At 33.3% G+C, this 18408-nt stretch overlaps 2 protein-coding genes across 3 annotated transcripts; one reads left to right on the forward strand and one right to left on the reverse strand.

Moving 5' to 3' along the window:
- The first annotated feature begins 8713 nt into the window (after window positions 1-8713).
- LOC149178296 (indole-3-acetate O-methyltransferase 1-like) lies at window positions 8714-11322 on the forward strand. The gene is made up of 3 exons (XM_089422043.1): window positions 8714-8783; window positions 10686-10852; window positions 10966-11322. Exons 1-3 carry the CDS (start codon window positions 8714-8716, stop codon window positions 11320-11322), a joined length of 594 nt encoding a protein of 197 aa, XP_089278169.1.
- A 3936-nt stretch (window positions 11323-15258) lies between these two features.
- On the reverse strand, window positions 15259-16827 carry LOC149178297 (low temperature-induced protein lt101.2-like). 2 transcript variants are annotated; one of them, XR_016258845.1, is made up of 2 exons: window positions 16774-16827; window positions 15259-15503 (listed from the first exon to the last, which is right to left on the reverse strand). XR_016258845.1 is itself a non-coding variant. In XM_089423597.1 (2 exons), the coding sequence occupies exons 1-2, from the start codon at window positions 15675-15677 to the stop codon at window positions 15420-15422; spliced, it is 165 nt and encodes a 54-aa protein (XP_089279723.1). In that variant the 5' UTR covers window positions 15678-15747; the 3' UTR covers window positions 15259-15419. The 2 variants fall into 2 exon arrangements, 1 of the variants encoding a protein (XP_089279723.1); XM_089423597.1 differs by lacking the exon at window positions 16774-16827 and adding an exon at window positions 15597-15747.
- Window positions 16828-18408: the final 1581 nt, after the last annotated feature.

Genomic DNA, 18408 nt, shown 5'->3' on the forward strand with positions numbered 1-18408 from the left:
CACATAATCAACATAGATAATCGCCTCAAAGTACCCAAAATTTCATTATCAAATCATCTAAAACTAAGAAATCGAAATATTGTAACAACATGTTACACAAACTCATTCAACACAAATCACTTACATGGTTTATGGAATAAAATAACTACCTTTGCTTCCATTAATAAGCTTCTATACAAACAAGAATAAACTTCCTATCTCCATTATTTTCAGGCCTGGCTTAGAGCTTAGCTAGCATCCTATTGGACTAGAGTGCCAATAACGTTTTATCGATAGCCCTCAGAAATACGGTGTATTTATGGGATGCCTCCAAGAGCACAACTTTTGAGCTCCTGAAAGTCAACGATGATGTTGGTCAAATAACTAGTGTTAAATGGGCACTTGATGGAAGACATATTGGTGTTGGCTTGACAAATTCTATTGTACGGTTGTGGGATTCTGCATCTAATAGATAGGTAGATTAAATTAATTCTTGTTCTCATATTTTCAGTTTAATTAATTTTTTCTAGATGCAATCTCATTCACTTAGTAATGTTTTTCAATGAACATAGTTTTGAGCCTTGAGAGGTCACCAATCCTGTGTAAGTGCGCTTACTTGAAATGACCATATTCTTACAACTAGTGGGCTTGATGGTTTAATATTTAATCAGAATGTTCGCATCCATGATTCCATTGTTCAAATATACAGAGGACATGTGTAATAAGTGGCTGGTTTGAAATGTTCTATGTCTAGCCAACAACTTGTAAGTGGGGGGAATGACAATTTACTTAAGGTATGGGACAAGAGCATGTCATCCTCTAATTTTGTAACTCAGTATCTTCATTGACTTGATGAGCATTGTGTTGTAGTAAAAGTCATGGCATGGTACCCTTTCCAGGGAAATCTTTTGGCATCTACTGGAGGTAGTGCTAACCACTCATTAAGTTTTGGAATACTCATACAGGAACTTACCTAAATATCATTGACACTCACTCTCAAGTTTTCTCATTATTATGGAATAAGCATGAGCATGAGCTATTGAGTTCACATGGATTTAACCAGCACTAACTGACATTATGGAAATATCCATATATGGTTAAGATAATAGAGCTTACTGGTCACACGTCTAGAGTACTGCATCTAGTAGAGGAATTCATTTTATTGATCTATCGCTAATTGGGTTTGTGGTGATAGTGCTAGCCTTTTTGCTGACAGTCTTTTCCTTTGTTTTGTATTTTCAGAGTCCAGATGGGTACACTATTGCATCGGCTACAGGAGATGAGACTCTTAGGTTCTGGCAAGTCTTTGGAGCTCCTAATACCTTAAAGAGGACCAAGAGTAGAGATGTTGATGGTGCTTTTAACATGTATCTCACGCATATCCATTAAGCATATTTTCCTCCTTCAAGAATGAGCACAGGGGTATTATATGCTCACATGGATTTAGCTAGAACAAGCTGACCTTATGGAAATATCCATATATGGTTAAGATAAGAGAGATTTACAAGTCATACATCTAGATTGTTGCATCTACCATAGGTATTCATTCTATGGATCTATCACTAAATGGATTTTGTGTTCAAAGTTTTTGTTTTTGTGCTAACAGACCTTCCTTCATTTTTTTGTTGACACAATGAGAGTCTTTCCTTTGTATTTGGCAAGTCTTTGAAGCTCTTGATATCTTAAAGAGGACCAAGAGTAAAGATGATGTTGGTGCTTTAAACATGTATTTCAAGTAGATTTGTTAAGTAGAATTTCCACTAAGGAATGAGCACATGGGTATCATCTGTGGTATAATAATATTTTTTTGCATTGAAAACATTATAAATAAAGAAGATGCTATAAGCATATCTTGTTTAACATAATTATTTTTCCTTCTTTATACCAGTTCTCTAACCATTCATGAATTCATTTTTAGTGTATCAAGAGGTTTGTGATTTGTACGTGGAGATGTCGTTCTGGACATGTACGAGTCTAGCATCAAAAGAGTAATCTTCTTAGGTAAGAGGAGTGAATACACTCTGTACCATAGTGATTTTGTTGTAGGAATAAATTGTTACATTCCTTGCAATTCAAATAGGGATGGACTTATGTTATATTGAAGACACTGTAAGTCTATCTTGCTTATCACATATGTTTTTCCTTTTTACTCCAGTTCTCTCATGATTCATGAATTCATTTACTTTATTTAGAGGTTTGTACAGAGGGGCATATTAAACAACCAAAAGCATGTTCATGTATAAGGTATAGTAGTGAAGGATTACAATGAAGAATTTGACCATTTTTTTCTTTTCAGCAGAGTAAACGACTACTTCTCAGGTAAGAAGAGTGAATGTGATGTTCTGAAAAATGTTCAGTGTTGGATAAATCTTTTGTCCAACCCCATTTTACAGCTTTGTCTTTATATATTTAACTTACAATGCTACACTCCCATGTTAGTTTCATGTTTCGTTTTTGGGTTTTTTGTCTTTTAATGCTTGTAATGGATAGATTTTGATACTTCAGCAAATAGACGAGGTTGGGATTTAGAATTGGACAACTTAAAAATCCTCCCTTGTCTCTAAATGGGTTTATCTTAGATTCAAGATGATTGAGATCCATTGCTATATCTATCTCTGTAGGCGTTCTGTCGTTTTTTCAGCTAGATAATTTTTCTTTTAAGAAATACTACTTATAGAAAAGTTATTGCCCTAGGATATATCTATGTCATCAACTACTTATGACTTGTAATTGGCCTCAGCCATGGAACACTGGTCTCCACCTTAATTCAAGCCCAAGCCCTGAGTACCTCACTGCTTGCCCCAGGACCACACTCATATGGGATGTTAGGATGTTACCTAGATACTTAAAAATTGATAGTTGTTGATTTTAAAATTTGTATTTTACTTTTAAATTTCATATCCTTATTTAGAGTCTGTAGAGTGAACTTTGGATGCCCCTAAGCTTGTGGATGAGTATTAGTTGAATCTATTGGACTGGAGTGCCAATAACATTTTATAGATATCCCTTAGCAATACAGTTTATTTATGCGATGCCTCCAAGAGCACAACTTCTGAGCTCTTGACAGCCGATGATGATGTTGGTCAAATAACCAGTGGGCACCTGACGCAAGACATATTGGTGTTGGATTGATTAATTTAGTTGTACAGCTATGGGATTCTGCATCTAATAGATAGGTATATTAAATTAATTTTTGTTCTCATATTTTCAGTTTCATTATTTGTTTCTAGATGCAATCTCATTCACTTGGTAATGTTTTTCAATGAACATAGTTGAGAGCCTTGAAAGGTCACAAATCCCGTGTAGATGCATTTTCTTGGAATGGTCATATTCTTACAACTCGTGGCCTTGACGGTTTAATATTCAATCACGATGTCTAAATCCGTGATTCCATTTTTCAAACATATAGAGGACATGTGCAAGAAGTGTGTGGTTTGAAACGGTCTATGTCTGGCCAACAAATTGCAAGTGGAGGCAATGAAAATTTACTTCATGTATGGGACAAGAGCATGTCATCCTCTAATGCTGAAACTCAATACCTTCACCGGCTTCATGAGCATTGTGTTGCAGTAAAAGCCTTAGCATGATGCCCTTTCTAGAGAAATCTTTTGGCATCTGGTGGAGGTAGTGTTGACCACTGCATTATGTTTTGGAATACTCATATAGGAGCTTGCATAAATACGGTTGACAGTCACTCTCAAGTTTTCTCATTATTATGAATAAGCATGAGCATGAGCTATATAGTTCACATGGATTTAGCCACAACCAACTGACCTTATGGAAATATCCATCTATGGTTAAGATATTAGAGCTTACTGGTCACACGTCTAGAGTACTGCATCTTGCGGAGGTATTCATTCTATTGATCTATCGCTAAATGGGTTTGTGCTAATAGTCTTAGCCTTTTTCTAATAGTATTTCCTTTGTTTAGTATTTTCAAAGTCTAGATGGGTACACTGTTGCATCGGCTGTAGGAGATGAGACTCTTAGGTTTTGGCAAGTCTTTGGAGCTCCTGATACCTTAAAGAGGACCAAGAGTAAAGATGCAGCTAGTATCCCACACATATCCGTTAAGCATATTTTCCTCCTTCAGGAATGAGCACAGGGATATTAGTTGCTCACATGGATTTACCAAGAATGAGATGAACTTATGGAAATATCCATATATGGTTAAGATAAGAGAGCTTTACAAGTCACAAGTCTAGAGTGTTGCATCTGGCAAAGGTATTCATTCTATTGATCTATTGCTAAATGGATTTTGTGTTGAAAGTCTTTGATTTTGTGCTGAAAATCTTTCCTTTGTTTTTGTGTTCACACAATGACAATCTTTCCTTTGTATTTGGTAAGTCTTTGGAGCTCTTGATACCTTAAAGAGGACCAAGAGTAAAGATGTGGCTGGTGCTTTAAACATGTATTTCAAGTAGATTCATTAAGAATATTTTTCGATTCAGGAATGAGCACATGGGTATTATCTACGGTATAATAATAATTTCGTACATTCAAAATATTATAGATAAAGAAGATATTGTAAGCCTATCTTGCTTAATGTAATTGTTTTTCCTTCTTTATACCAGTTCTCTAACCATTCATGAATTCATTTTTAGTGTATCAAGAGGTTTATGATTTGTACATGGCAATGTTGTTCTGGACATGTACAAGTCTGACATCGAAAGGGTAATCTTCTAAGGTAAGAGTAGTGAATATACTCTGTACCATAGTGATTTTGTTGTAGGAATAAATTGTTACATTCCTTGCAATTCAAATAGGCATGGACTTATGTTACATTGAAGATATTGTAGGTCTATCTTGCTTATCATATTTGTTTTTCCTTTTTATTCCAATTCTTTAACCATTCATGAATTCATTTAGTTTGCTTATAGCTTTGTACAGAGGGGCATATTAAACAACAAAAAGCATGTTCATGTATTAAGTATAGTAGTGAAGGATTGCATTGAAGAATTTTACCATTTTTTCTTTTCAGATGAGTAAAGGACTACTTCTCAGGTAAAAAGAGTGAATGTGATGTTCTGAAAACTGTTTAAGAAGGGTGGATGTGTTGTTCTTAAAATTGTTCAGTGTTGACTAAGCAACTATTACTGGAGATATCTATTTCCATAGGATCTGTATTTGGCTCTAACTATGACATATAGCCTAGCCTGTATACATGGGTTTGTTGAACATGTCTTTTGGAAATTGAAATCTCGATGAGGGATAGCAACAACCTTATTATAAATTATTTTTCACCGTACTCAAATAACCAACAATTTAGGTTGTTCAAAACTTTCTCCCATTCTTTTCGCAAGCTTCCAAATCATTGTGAGAGTTGTTTTTCTCTCTGTTGTCTCTATGGTTTCACTTTATTCGGCTTTTTTCTCTTTTTCCATAAGAAACCATGAAATTTCTGAGAATCGACAAGTTGTTCCAAAAGGTCCTTGTCCCAATTTATCTTTAAAAACTTTGATCAAAATATAGATATTCTGATCCCCAGAAGGGCCATTTTAATTTTTCTCTCACTATAAGAAATATCTCGGTATTAAATGCTCTCTTTTTATTTAGCTTTGATTGGGTTTGAACATTTGATTGTGTACTTCATTTCTTAATGTTCATTTGTTTATGGGACAAGAGGTCCACTTTGATACAGTGATTTGACTGCCAAAATGTTAAAGTATTACATATATAATTTTTTTAAAGTTTTATCTTATTTATTTTTTTAATTTCCTTTTCTTGATAAGAGAAAATAAAAATGTCCTTAACAGTTAAACCCAGTCAATAAGCTAACACCATACATATTTATACCATTTATGATGAGTAAATAATCATTACTAAGAGTATAAAGAAACATTACAAGTACCATAAAAAGGAACATTATCAAATGGAGACTGTGCAATGTTATCCCAATGACAATGAGTCTACTCACCATGGTTGTGTGAATGATGATAACCTATGAGAACTTGATTTAGGGTTTGAAACTTACCTTGTATTTTCACTAGTATTCATGACATTTTTGGGATTTGAATGGGAACAAACAGTGCTACCAACCAAAAATAGAGATTGTATCATCACTAGAAATTATTTTTATATCAAAGAGTAGATTGATTTCGTTTTTGAGCCATTTTTATATTAGAGAGTTGAATAAGTTTGCAGAATTTAAATTTATTTAAATTATTAATTATTATAAATATGGTAGGGGTTTTTATTATAAATAAAGTAAAATGACTTTACTATTGCATTTGTAGGTGCTTCAGGGAATCATGCAAGACAAGTGATAATAAAGAAATACTAAGAGTGCACACATTTCTATTCTAGGTATGCACTAAATTTATTTTATTTTATTTCAGTAAGTAGTTCTCTTGGAAATGGTTAAGAAATGGTATAAAACTTGCCTTATAGGAATTTATTATTTTATTCTTAATAGCAAGAAGGATGGGTGGTTTGGTGTGCCTTCAAGAAACGATTAACTACCTAAAAAAAAGCTAGTGATAACGACTTCTCTACAACTTCAGCTTGTTATGAAGTCAATCATAATAGTTCATTACTTGAATTAGATTCATTGGATATGAAGCTTCCTCACGAACTAGATCATCACCAATTTGGATACCAATTGCAGCAATTCTCGAGCTGCAAATAAGAGACGGAGCCAACTCGAATTGTGAAAGCCAATAGTGGAGAAAATAATTTTGTAGGTCACCAATAGATTGAGAATTGGCCTATATCATGTTGTCAAGAGGTGTGTCAATTTTCCATCTTTTGTATAACCTTCATGAAGACAGAATTGCCAATCAATTGTAGATTCAACTGCATATACATTATTACAATTCTTTGTTATCAAGGAAGCCAATTCCAATTATAGAAGGGCCTTGACGTTGTGGTTGAAAAACTCGATATGAATTTAATTTCCCCCATTTAATGTGATTGAAGCTTTGAATCTATATGTTAGAGAGACAACCCTATTGTAGGATGCAGAAATCTTGAATATTTTTCTTTTGCCTCATAATATGTCTTAAAATGAAGTTTCAATTGAGGATCATGCATGTTCAAATGACATGAATGTATTTTTAGAAAATATAACAGTGTTGCCTTATTATTTTCAATGTTGCTTTCTAGAATTGTTTTTTCATTTAGATTTAAAATGACTTTGCTGTTAGCTTTAGAAATAATGGATTTATGTATTTTCTATTCTATTGGTATCCATAAACAACAGAGATTTAAGGTAATTAAAATCACTGTTTGAGAACTTTGAATGTTGAAACCACCTTAAAAAAACATTTTAAATGATTTTATTTTATTTTTTAAATATTTCTTTATATTGTTTCTAGAAAGACAAATGAAATTGTCTCTTAATAGACAATAATTCTTGTCTTTATAAAGACAATAATAATATGTATTCTATATTGTCTTTATAGAGACAAATTTTTAATACAATAATTTTCACAAATTAAATATTGAAACAATACACAAGTTTTTTTTTTATCTTTTAAGTTAGGACAATTGACTCAGTTATTATTTTAAATATTATCTTGAAACACCCACATGTAGTAGTGGACGGCCATCAGTTTTTGTGTGCATTTTCTTATAATGGAAATTTCTCGTGCTTCTTGGTTTGCATTGCCATTGCGTAGTCTGTGACATATAAATACATGCGCTTTCTGTTACACTGAATGTACACATGCAAGATAAATTTAATGAAACCATTCTGCTCGGTACGTATTAGATTTGACTAGTGATCACCTTCGTTCCCTTTAAACAAAATAAAATAATAGTCAATAAATATTATATTGTTTTAAGTTTTAACATGTTCCCAATGTGTTAAGGAATTATACAAAACCAAAGCTTTTTGTTAAAAATTGAATGATTATGTTTAAAAAGCTTTAATTGATTTAAAATCTCATTTGTATAGATCAATCTTTTGATAATTCGCAGGTTGACTATAAATACGTTACTTAATTTAATTCTCATCTTGTACACATGTATTTGGAGCACTGGCAATCAATTAGTAGAAATAATTAAAGATGGTTGTATCTCAGATTAAACGGTGGAGTTCGCATGTTATTTTGACTAAATATTATATTTTTTTATTATAATCCTTATGCATCGTTATTAAATTATGAATACATTTTAAAATAATTTTTACAGATTCCTACTAAATTGTAATGTCCCACAGAGTTTCCATGATAGGAAACATGGGAGTGTGGATGAACTAGGATAAGTATATACACAACCCCAAAATTTAATGAAATTTAGAGGAAATTCAGAGTCATAATAACTATAAAATTATTAAAAATTTAATATATAAAAATAAAAGATAAAATTTCAATAATAGGTTAATAATAGGTTAATAACTAAATTAGTAAATAGTAAATCTTAATAATTATCAAATGTACATCTAAATATTATGATTCTTTTATGTTGGATTATTATGAATCAGAGTTATCATTTGACATTCATGCAATCAGCCATGTAAAATTGTAAATCTAAAAGTAAATTATTAAATTGAATTGATCATTTGACATTATGAAATGTTCCATCTAAATTCTTTTTTTTTTTTTAGAAGGAAAAGCTAAATGTATTATATTAAGATGATATAATGATCGACAATATACATAAGGCGAGAAGCCTCAGGCAGATATGAAGTATGGATCCAGAAATACAATGGAGGCGATGCCTCATGCAGGAAATTGAGCAAAAGCCAAGATGTGACAAACATGAGAGATAGAAACATATATAGATAGCCGAAATGCAGAAGATCGTGCCTCCCCGAAGAAGGCAGATTCATCATTTGACAATGGGCATTAATATTATGCAAGGTACATTTAAATTAAATTAATCATTAAAAAATTGAAATTACACAATGCACATGAAAGTAAATTGATCATATAACAATGACATTATGTTGAAGTCTAAAATAACCATAGAAGACTAAACTAAAAGTAAACAGAGAAAGTAGTGAAATACTAGTAAATTTCTTAAAAAGTACTAAATAATAAATCTCAACTCCAATATCGTGGCTCCAAGTCACAAAATGAAAATGGAAGCTCTAATCGGTCAACTCCACATCACAAAATGAAAGCCATAGCTCCAAATGTCTGAGGCCCCAGTCGATGGTAATCCTAGCAAATTTCAAATGGAAAATGTGGAGCAGTGGGCAGCAAGGTAAAATGTTGAGCAACCATAGAAGGAAAATGTCCAGGGACACCGTAAAAATCTAGGGTTAATGAAAAATGTGAGTGATTATATTTTAAAGTTTTAATCTATCCTTTAGTTTTTATTTTCAATTTTTTTAATTATATTAAAATTTGAATTTTTTATACTTTTTATATTAATTTCTTCAGATCAAAATCCATGTATATGCTTGCAACTACAAAGATGTTTGAAAAGTACAATATTAACAAGATGGATTTCACATTTCAATTTTACATTTTTACAAATTATTTTGGTTTTCAAAATCTTATCTGTCCTATAAATTATAGTGATCAATTTATGATTCTCTGGTTATTTATTTTGGGAATCTACTTGTACAGTTTAGCCTATGAATCACTAGGTTTCGTAGTCTAACCATTTACTTGTCCAATGAGCCATTTAATTCTTGAAGTCCTGTAGTTAAGACAAGTGTGAATGTTGGTTTCGTAGTCTAACCATTTACTTGTCCAATGAGCCATTTAATTCTTGAAGTCCTGTAGTTAAGACAAGTGTGAATGTTTGGTATATTTTTTATGTATAAATTCTCGGTCAGATCATGTTGCAAGCTTTTTCATGGTAAAGTTCTCAAAAGAAACTTTTGAATGGTATATTTGGTGCCTCAAATAGAATTTTGGATCAAAAGATAGAGCAAATTGAAATTTACTTTTCAAAACTAGAAAACGAAAAAATTTGGATAAATGTGAAATTATTTATTTTAAATATTAAACGTAATGCGAAATGCGTTACCCAAAGTCAAATCAAATTTATGACCCCACCCGCAGTACATACATTACATTTCCATAAACTTCATGCCTCGAGATGTATGAATATTTAGTCAATGGTTATTAATGAATATTTGGGAGGGGGTTGCCTATTCTATCTTTAACTTACCCCCTAAGAAGTTCTTTTCACTTTTGCCAAGTTTGATTAATTGAACTTCTCTCAAGCTCGAGCTGGAGCTTGGGTTTCTCTGGGATATATTTGTTAACTTAATTTGCAAGTAAAAGTAAAAGTATATTTATTAACTTAATTTGCAAGTGAAAGTAAAAGGGGACTTATGAAGTGTGAAAGTAAAAAGAGATTGAGTAAAAAAAAAAAATTAACAAAGAACAGGGATATAGTTTTTTCTAAGGTATAAAGAAGAGAAATTCATGGAAAATGAACCTAGAATATACTATCCAAAGATTTGAGTAAAAAGGAAAAGTAAAGATACTTTATCAGGGATGGAAAAACAATACATGGTTTATAAAATACATGGGAAGACAGAACAAGACATCGATTTAAAAACAAGGGAGCCAGTGTCTTAGCGGTAGTCCCTGCCGGGTTGAGAAACTGGCCACCCATAGGTGCACAACTGTGCACAGTGAAATACATCCCAACACGGTTCGAACGGACCTGCATGCATGAATTACACTTCCATATTTGTTTGACCAATTCCAAAGTGTGCGATCCATGGTGAAGGATAAACCTGACAAGACGACTGCGGTGAGCGGCGGCACATTTTATGTCTATTGTGTTATCCTATGCAGTTGGAGAGGCTTATCTGGAGCAATTCAAATCCGACCTCAATGCATTTCTAAGAGCTAGAGCCCAAGAAATGAATGAAGGCGGAGTTATGTTTCTGATTCTTCCATGTCGAATTTCGTTTGATCCGAGGGAACAAGGGAGCTTGCTCAGTTTCTGTGGGCAGCTGTTGGTAGCTGCTTTCAGAGATAAATGGGATATGTCTCGTTTCTTGTTTGCTGTTTCCCTAGCCTTCTTATAACGAAATTTTGAATTAGTCTCACAAATATGATTGATGCTTGGCAGGGCTTACTGCACGAGGAAAAATTGCACTCATTCAATTTGCCTTTCTTCTCTCCAACTATCGAAGAATTCAAGACTATAGTGAAAACCGCAGGATCGTTCACTTTACAGAGATGCGAAGTCTTGAGAGGAGAAGCTGCTGGCACGGTTGAGTACAAGAGCGAAGACCACGGTTTATTAGGAAGACAGCTCTCAATGCAGTATAGAAATGGATTGGAGACTATGACTAAAGCCCATATCGGAGCAGAAATGACAGACAAATTGTTTCAGAGAGTCGAGAAAAGAGGAGCTGAAAAGAGTCACGAATTGATTAGACAAATGGAAAGCTTAACACAGTTACTTGCGGTGCTGTCACAGTAAAATGATTAATGCATACTCACTTTACAGTGATACCATGAAATTTCGCTTTGATGCTGAAACTTCATGATTGTATATACCATTGTAACAATTTTTTCACTTTTCATAGTTTGATCATGACCATTTTGAGCACAATTATTGCAAGTATTAAAGTTTTTGGAAGCAATGATTTTTCTTATCTCGTCCCCACAATTAAGATATCTTAGTTTAAATGGTAAATTATAAAAGTATTTTAATTAAACAATAAAAAATAACTATAGTACAATGTGGAGATGACTAATAAAAGAAAAAATGCACATGCAGCACATTATCTTTGTTAATATAGTATGAAGTAAACCATTTACATTGTCTCTTTACGATTTGGATTGGATTATATCTCACATTAGATTAATATATGAAAACTATTGCCGACGGGAATGAATACGACTAAGTTAGTATTATCTTGCTGTCTCTTTACGATTTGGATTGGATTATATCTCACATTAGATTAATATATGAAAACTATTGCCGACGGGAATGAATACGACTAAGTTAGTATTATCTTGCTCTTCCTGCTTTAGCTTAAGTCTGTCTCTTGTACCTTGGGAATGGATTAACGTTTTTATATTTGAAATAAAGAGGAGAACTACGAGGGAGTTTGTCAGTTCCTACTCTCCTACCTAAACAACATTATGTTCAATGGAATATATTGACATAGATAAGTTTCAATTTGCCATTACTGCAACCTATTATTAATTATGATATCGCCATAGAAATGTATTTTCATTACAACGACGCTCCACATGGCATGTTATAACCATTATACTCCATCCAAGATAATCTCGGTAAAAGATATATATTAAATATGCATTGCTCTTAATATTAGTTATAAAGTGCCCAGATAAATCACCACTTGTTAGTCAATATTTATTTATTAGCTACCGCTTGTCTTACCACATGCACGTTAGTGAATATTTTTGTGTATAACTTACCACGATATTTATTTATTAGCTACCGCTTGTCTTACCACATGCACGTTAGTGAATATTTTTGTGTATAACTTACCACGATCTCTCATCCAATAGGTTTAAACAACGATGCGAGGTTTACTAGCGAGGTTAAAGAACACAATAACCCCAGAAACACAGTAACCGTATTGATAAGACTCATAATCAGTGTGTAATTCCACTGTTTTAGATGATGTGAATAGGTAAGACAAAGGTGCTTTCCAATCTATCGGCAGAATGTTCAGAGCTTCAAAGTTGGGAAATCTTGCTATTATCATACGTTTGGCGTTCAGAGCTAGGCAATCTTACCCTTATCTGCAAAATTTGTTGTTTATCATACATTTGGCATTCAGAGCTAGGAAATCTTACTATTTATGGATAAATTTGGTGCATATGGAGCAAAAGTAACATGGTTTCTGGACTGTCAAATGAGTTATATCCCCTCGCCTCTCCAGGAAAGAGCGAGCCAAGAGCTATACCGCAGCTAAGAGAAGTATCATGCATGTGGGGTGGCTTTATGTTTCGCACCACCTTCCTCCTTCGCACGCAGGCTCAAACCATTAGGGTTTTGCTTCAGGGTAAGATCTATGGCGTATTTGTTTTCATGGTTTCGCCTAACCTGTCCGATTCTATCTATATCAGACAACAGAGAAAACTAATGAATTATCTCTGGATATAGAAGAAAAAGAGGCGAGGCTGGGGTTCACTGTACAGTATACTGGGGTGTTTGAAAGCTCCTCTGAAGGTGTTCTTACCGCTCATAGCAGCAGAGGTCTGAATAATAGATATGCATATTTATGGTAGTGTATATATGGCAGCACGCTAAATTATTGACTGAATATATATACAAGTTTGAAGGTATTAAATCTTGAGGCCATAAGGAAGTATTTGGAGGAATAATGGAAGACATTCGTGGTGATCCATTTGAATGGCTTTGCGTCGATGTATTTGCTCTAGTGTTGTCACTGCTGGACATTGCAAGCTAGGCTACGAGCGTATCAGTCTCCAGCAAGTGGAAATCTGTGGCTGAATCCGACATTTTGTGGCCAAAAAATATCCGAGAGATTTGGAAACACAAATTTACAGTGAGAACAACTTCGCATCAGATTTAACCAAGAATTACAGCCTATTGCCTCTCTCTCGAAGCAAGAGAAAGACGTCGGGTAAATTATTTTACATTACTAACAATTTTTGTTTCAAGAACTAGATCGCATTAATTAAAAACCCAAATATACAATGGAACAAACGGTAATCACTGCCAGTAATAGAAATATAATTAAAATAGTAAAATAATAAAAATATAATTAAAATAGCAAAGTAATTCATGTTATAATATGTGTAAACACCATGTGCATTGCATTCAAGCCATGTGTTTATGTGTGGCAAAAATACGGATGCAAGAAACAGCCGAAATAGATTTCTTGAATATATATTTCTTTGCATTAATAATCGTTTTAGCTTTTATCAAAAAAAAAATTGGGCAATTGCTTTGAAGCGAAAGCCGGCATTGCTTTGCTTTTACAACGTAGTTAAGTTTCATTAATCTGCAATTTAGGTCAACTCCATTAATTTGCTGCAAAGTTTCATTAATCTGCAATTTAGGTCAACTCCATTAATTTGCTGCAAACAAACTAAAAGAATGTAAACCACGAAAAACCTAAAAACTGTATTCCAACAAGTAAAATCTTTACTAAAGTTTCATTAATCTGCAATTTAGGTCAACTCCATTAATTTGCTGCAAACAAACTAAAAGAATGTAAACCACGAAAAACCTAAAAACTGTATTCCAACAAGTAAAATCTTTACTATGGATGGTCTCGACCAAGGGACTCCATTAATCTGCTGGAAACAAACTAAAAGAATGTAAACCACGAAAAACCTAAAAATTGTATTCCAAGAAGTAAAATCTTTACTATGGATGGTCTCGACCATTCTCCGTCGATGGAGACTTCATTGTTATTAGCATATTATAGTCCACCAGCCAAAGACCTGATAAGAGAATACAACCTCAATCGACCCCTACTACTCCGTAAGGGTGGAAGTAGTGTAACCAATTTCATGTGCCGAAAACTACACTACCAATCTTTGATGTGGATATTGTGACATGGGCATTTAGTATTTGCTAGAATGGTCTCTGATCACTTCTCCCAAAAGTCTTGGAAAACATTAAATAGGATGGTATGAAGTGTCAATTTATTCTCTAGGTTATATATGCTCGCAGCTCACACTATACTATATATTAAGGTGAGCTCATATCCTAACATCCCCCAGTACTAATGACACCTACGCATTTGTTTTTTAAATTTTAATTATTGTTTTTAAATTTCAATTATACTAATCACAAACTATTTATTTGTTTTTTAATTTTGATTTTACTTTGCCTGCTTATGCCATGCTTTTATTACTCTATTTCTAACTTTCTAACTTTAGATAATAAAACCAAGTTAATTGCATTCACTAGCGAGGCCTTCACTTTGGGTTCTCAAGAAAAAATTAATCCAAGTAGATTTGTAAAGAAAGAAAAGTATATCTTGACTTAAACTCTGGGAATTCCAGAAAAATTAATCTAAGTAGAAATGTAAAGAAAGAAAAGTATATTTGGACTTAAACTCTTTGGGGAGCCTCACATATATGTGCAATGAAGCCTTGGACTCGCGATCCCATTATAAACCTTCACAACAGAGAATTTATATACAAAATATACATCATAAAATGCTTTCAATACAATATTTTGTTTTGCATAAACATTATATTTACGCATTACCACAAACCGGAGATAAGAACATGGATTGATTTCCAACATCACTCTTCCCGATGGTCTGAGGTGCTTCTAAACAAAATAAAATTGACTTACACATTCATTCATTCATTAACTTAACTTATTCAGTAGCTGAACACTCCAAATCCAAGGAATCTAATTAAGATAAATACAAATAAACACTACAAAGCCCAGTAAATAAGATATAATTAAGAAGGATAATTGCAGTTCTCTTCATAGATTCAGATATAGTTTGCTTCTAACAGAACATGCATTACATTACAGATTGGGTATTTATCTCTGACACCCAATATATTTTACATGAATACCTGCAGAAGAAGCATTAATGGAGCAGGTTATATTACAAGCACATAAATGGCGTATACAACACCAGGGATGAAACCCAAGATTGTTAAGAGCAAATCTATCCAAAATTCCACCTGCAATTCCACAGTGACCCAAATAATGTTTAGTGCTATAGATGCATCAAAACAGAGCTAAAGCCAAAAAATTAAAATAAAAAAATAACGTACCCCAAGACCATATCTGAGAAAAACTCCAAGAGGTGGAATAAATATTGATAACAACACCTCTATGAACGTTTCAGATCCCATTGGAATTACAGTAACTTAGCTGACTGTCGCCTCACTGATTACTGTGTAGAATTCTATGAAGGTACAAGGATTTAACAATGAGAGTAAAGAGAAAAAGAGGACAAATAATGAGTTCAACAGAGGAAGAAATCAAGAAGACTAGTAGAGTTGAAGGGGGTCGTGAAATGTGTTTGAAGAAGACGAGTATTGTTTCGGCGTACGAAACGTGGAAGTTTAGTTTGGCTGATTACTCGATATTTTCAACACGTAGGCCTGCATCATTTTTCTTGTCTTTTCCTTTAACGTTATTTAGTTAACTCGTCTTATTCTGTGTTTCCATTAAATTTTGGCGCAATTTTGTGGATCAATTATTCTCTTCATCAATTATAACTAACAATATAGACATCATAAATCAATTCCCGCTAGTTATAAGAAATTAGCTCCACTCTGGTGTGAAGTTAGGCAAGAATGCTGGTCACATATAAATCAAACCCTAGGCTTTTTACAGTCTCTCCCTGGAGGAATGTATGCGATACTTAGCAACAGGTGATTTACCACAATTCGTTCTTGAATTTGCCTCTGTGCAACAGAGATACTAATTATAACCCCCATTTTAATTTGTCACATGTACATCTAAAAGGGTGTCAATTCGGCACCGCGCTAAAGAAATCTACGCTTCGCCTAAAGAAATCTAAAGAAATCTACTCGTTCGCCTAAAGAAAGTCACGGGACTGCTCGCATACTTCGGCCTGCGATGATGGGTCAGACCCGAAGATTAGAGTACAGGACCCTTCAAAAGAAACTCGACAGCCCGCGCTAAAAAAGCCACTTATAGTTTGACGCATACAGTTGGGGCTTCAAGGCAAGGGCCCTTTCCGGGGGCAACGAAGTCAGTAGCGACAGATAAGGAAGGTAAGAGCTCCCACCAGTCCTAGAAGGGCTATTTTTGCCTTCATGCTCATAGAAAGGCGTCTACTAGCTGCATAAACTGGCAGAAGCCAAACCAAAGAAATGGCATGAACAAAAACAACTTCTCTAATAATGGAACTGTTGTAACTTCTCTAATGGAACTGTTGTAATCGTGGAAAGTAATATGTCGTTGTAAAATGGAACTTACAAGTTGTAACGCTGAACCTCCGCCCTTCACAAACCCTGCCGCTTGACACTCTCTGCTCTGCTCCTCAAACTTACTCCGGACAAAGCATTAGTAGATGACCGTGGATGCCTCTGCATACTTCAACCATATGCAAACATCTGGCACTTGCAGGATGCAGGACACTGCATGCAGGACACTCGGCAATATAACCAAACTTCAGATAAAAAAAACTTTCCATATCTGAGAACTTTGGATATCTTGCTTTTACTAAAAAACTAGCTTCTATATTACTCATATTATTTATAATGATAACTAAAGTTAGGAAAAAAAGCTCAAAATTATATACAATCTTTTAAAAATAATACTACCTCGATTTTCAAAGCATTAAAAATATTTTTATAAAAATAAAAAATAGATACCCTTTATGTAATCTTTTTATTCAACTAAGATAATTATGATATCGAAATAAGTCTTTCAGATTATTGTTCCCAATAAATGAAAGCTGCAATCATTTGCTACTCCATATGAGTAAAAAAGGGAATTAGTGTAATTGCCAAGTAACGAGTACTCAAATGAAGGTTGTGAAAAAACATATATCTTATATAAAATATTTTTTCCATTTATAATGAGTTGAAAAAGTTAAAAATCCTCGAAGTATAATTTTTATATAGATATTATATTTAATTAAAAAACAGAAAGAAAAAACGAGTATAAATAAAGATGACAAAAAAATTATAAAAAATATTAAATATTTAAACTAATCTTTACATAGAAGTGAAAAATATCCACAAAGAAATTAAAATAATTGTTGAAAAGCTGTACACTACCTATATTTACAATAACTGCTTAAGCTTCTGGATGTGGCAGGAACGAAAAGGGCAATTCTTAGTTGTGAGAGAAAAATTGAGATTTAATATTCGCCCCCAATAAGACCCTCAAAACTTTGGATATCTTGCTTTTACCTTGTCTTGAAAGCTGCGAAGCCCGCAATAAGACCCTCAACTTTGTTGTCCAATCAGAAATTAGATAATAAATTTTATATTATTTTCTAATATGAAAACTTTGGTTAAAGTTGTGATACACATCAATATTTTTGGTCAAACAACAGATTAATACGCGGTCAACGCTAAATCGATTGCTAAGAGTCCCAGGCAGGGACTAACAAGACATGAATTTCAAACCAAGAGGACTTTTTATTAAATCAATCAAAGGAATACTCTGAAATTTTATTTTATGAAATTCATTTACAGATTTAGCCAAAATATTTGGAAATATTATTCAAATTTTTTTCTTGCACAAATATTTTGGGACAATGATGAAGTATTTAAAGATGATGAATTCAAAGACTATGGGAAAAAGGTTTGACACATAAATTTTATTTAACTCCAAAATATAAATAATTTATTGAGCAACTAGGTGGAAACATCAACAAAAATGCAAATATTTTCATATTTTTTGGATCAAAAATAACGGTGAAAGGGACAGCTAGTTAATATAGACGGAAGAGTAATCAGGTTTGAAATGGAAGCTAACAGGTTGTGTGAAGACAACTCCAACCTCTCCATATTCCAAGGTTCCAGATTTGAAGGATGAATGTTTTCCAGCATTCCAGATTTTCTGCAGTTTTCTAGTGATTGATTTTATTTTTAGTTTAAT

Source organism: Pinus tabuliformis, chromosome 4_1, assembly GCF_031772625.1.
Source record: "Pinus tabuliformis cultivar Carrire ecotype Pingquan chromosome 4_1, CPIR1, whole genome shotgun sequence".
Lineage (NCBI taxonomy): Eukaryota > Viridiplantae > Streptophyta > Pinopsida > Pinales > Pinaceae > Pinus > Pinus tabuliformis.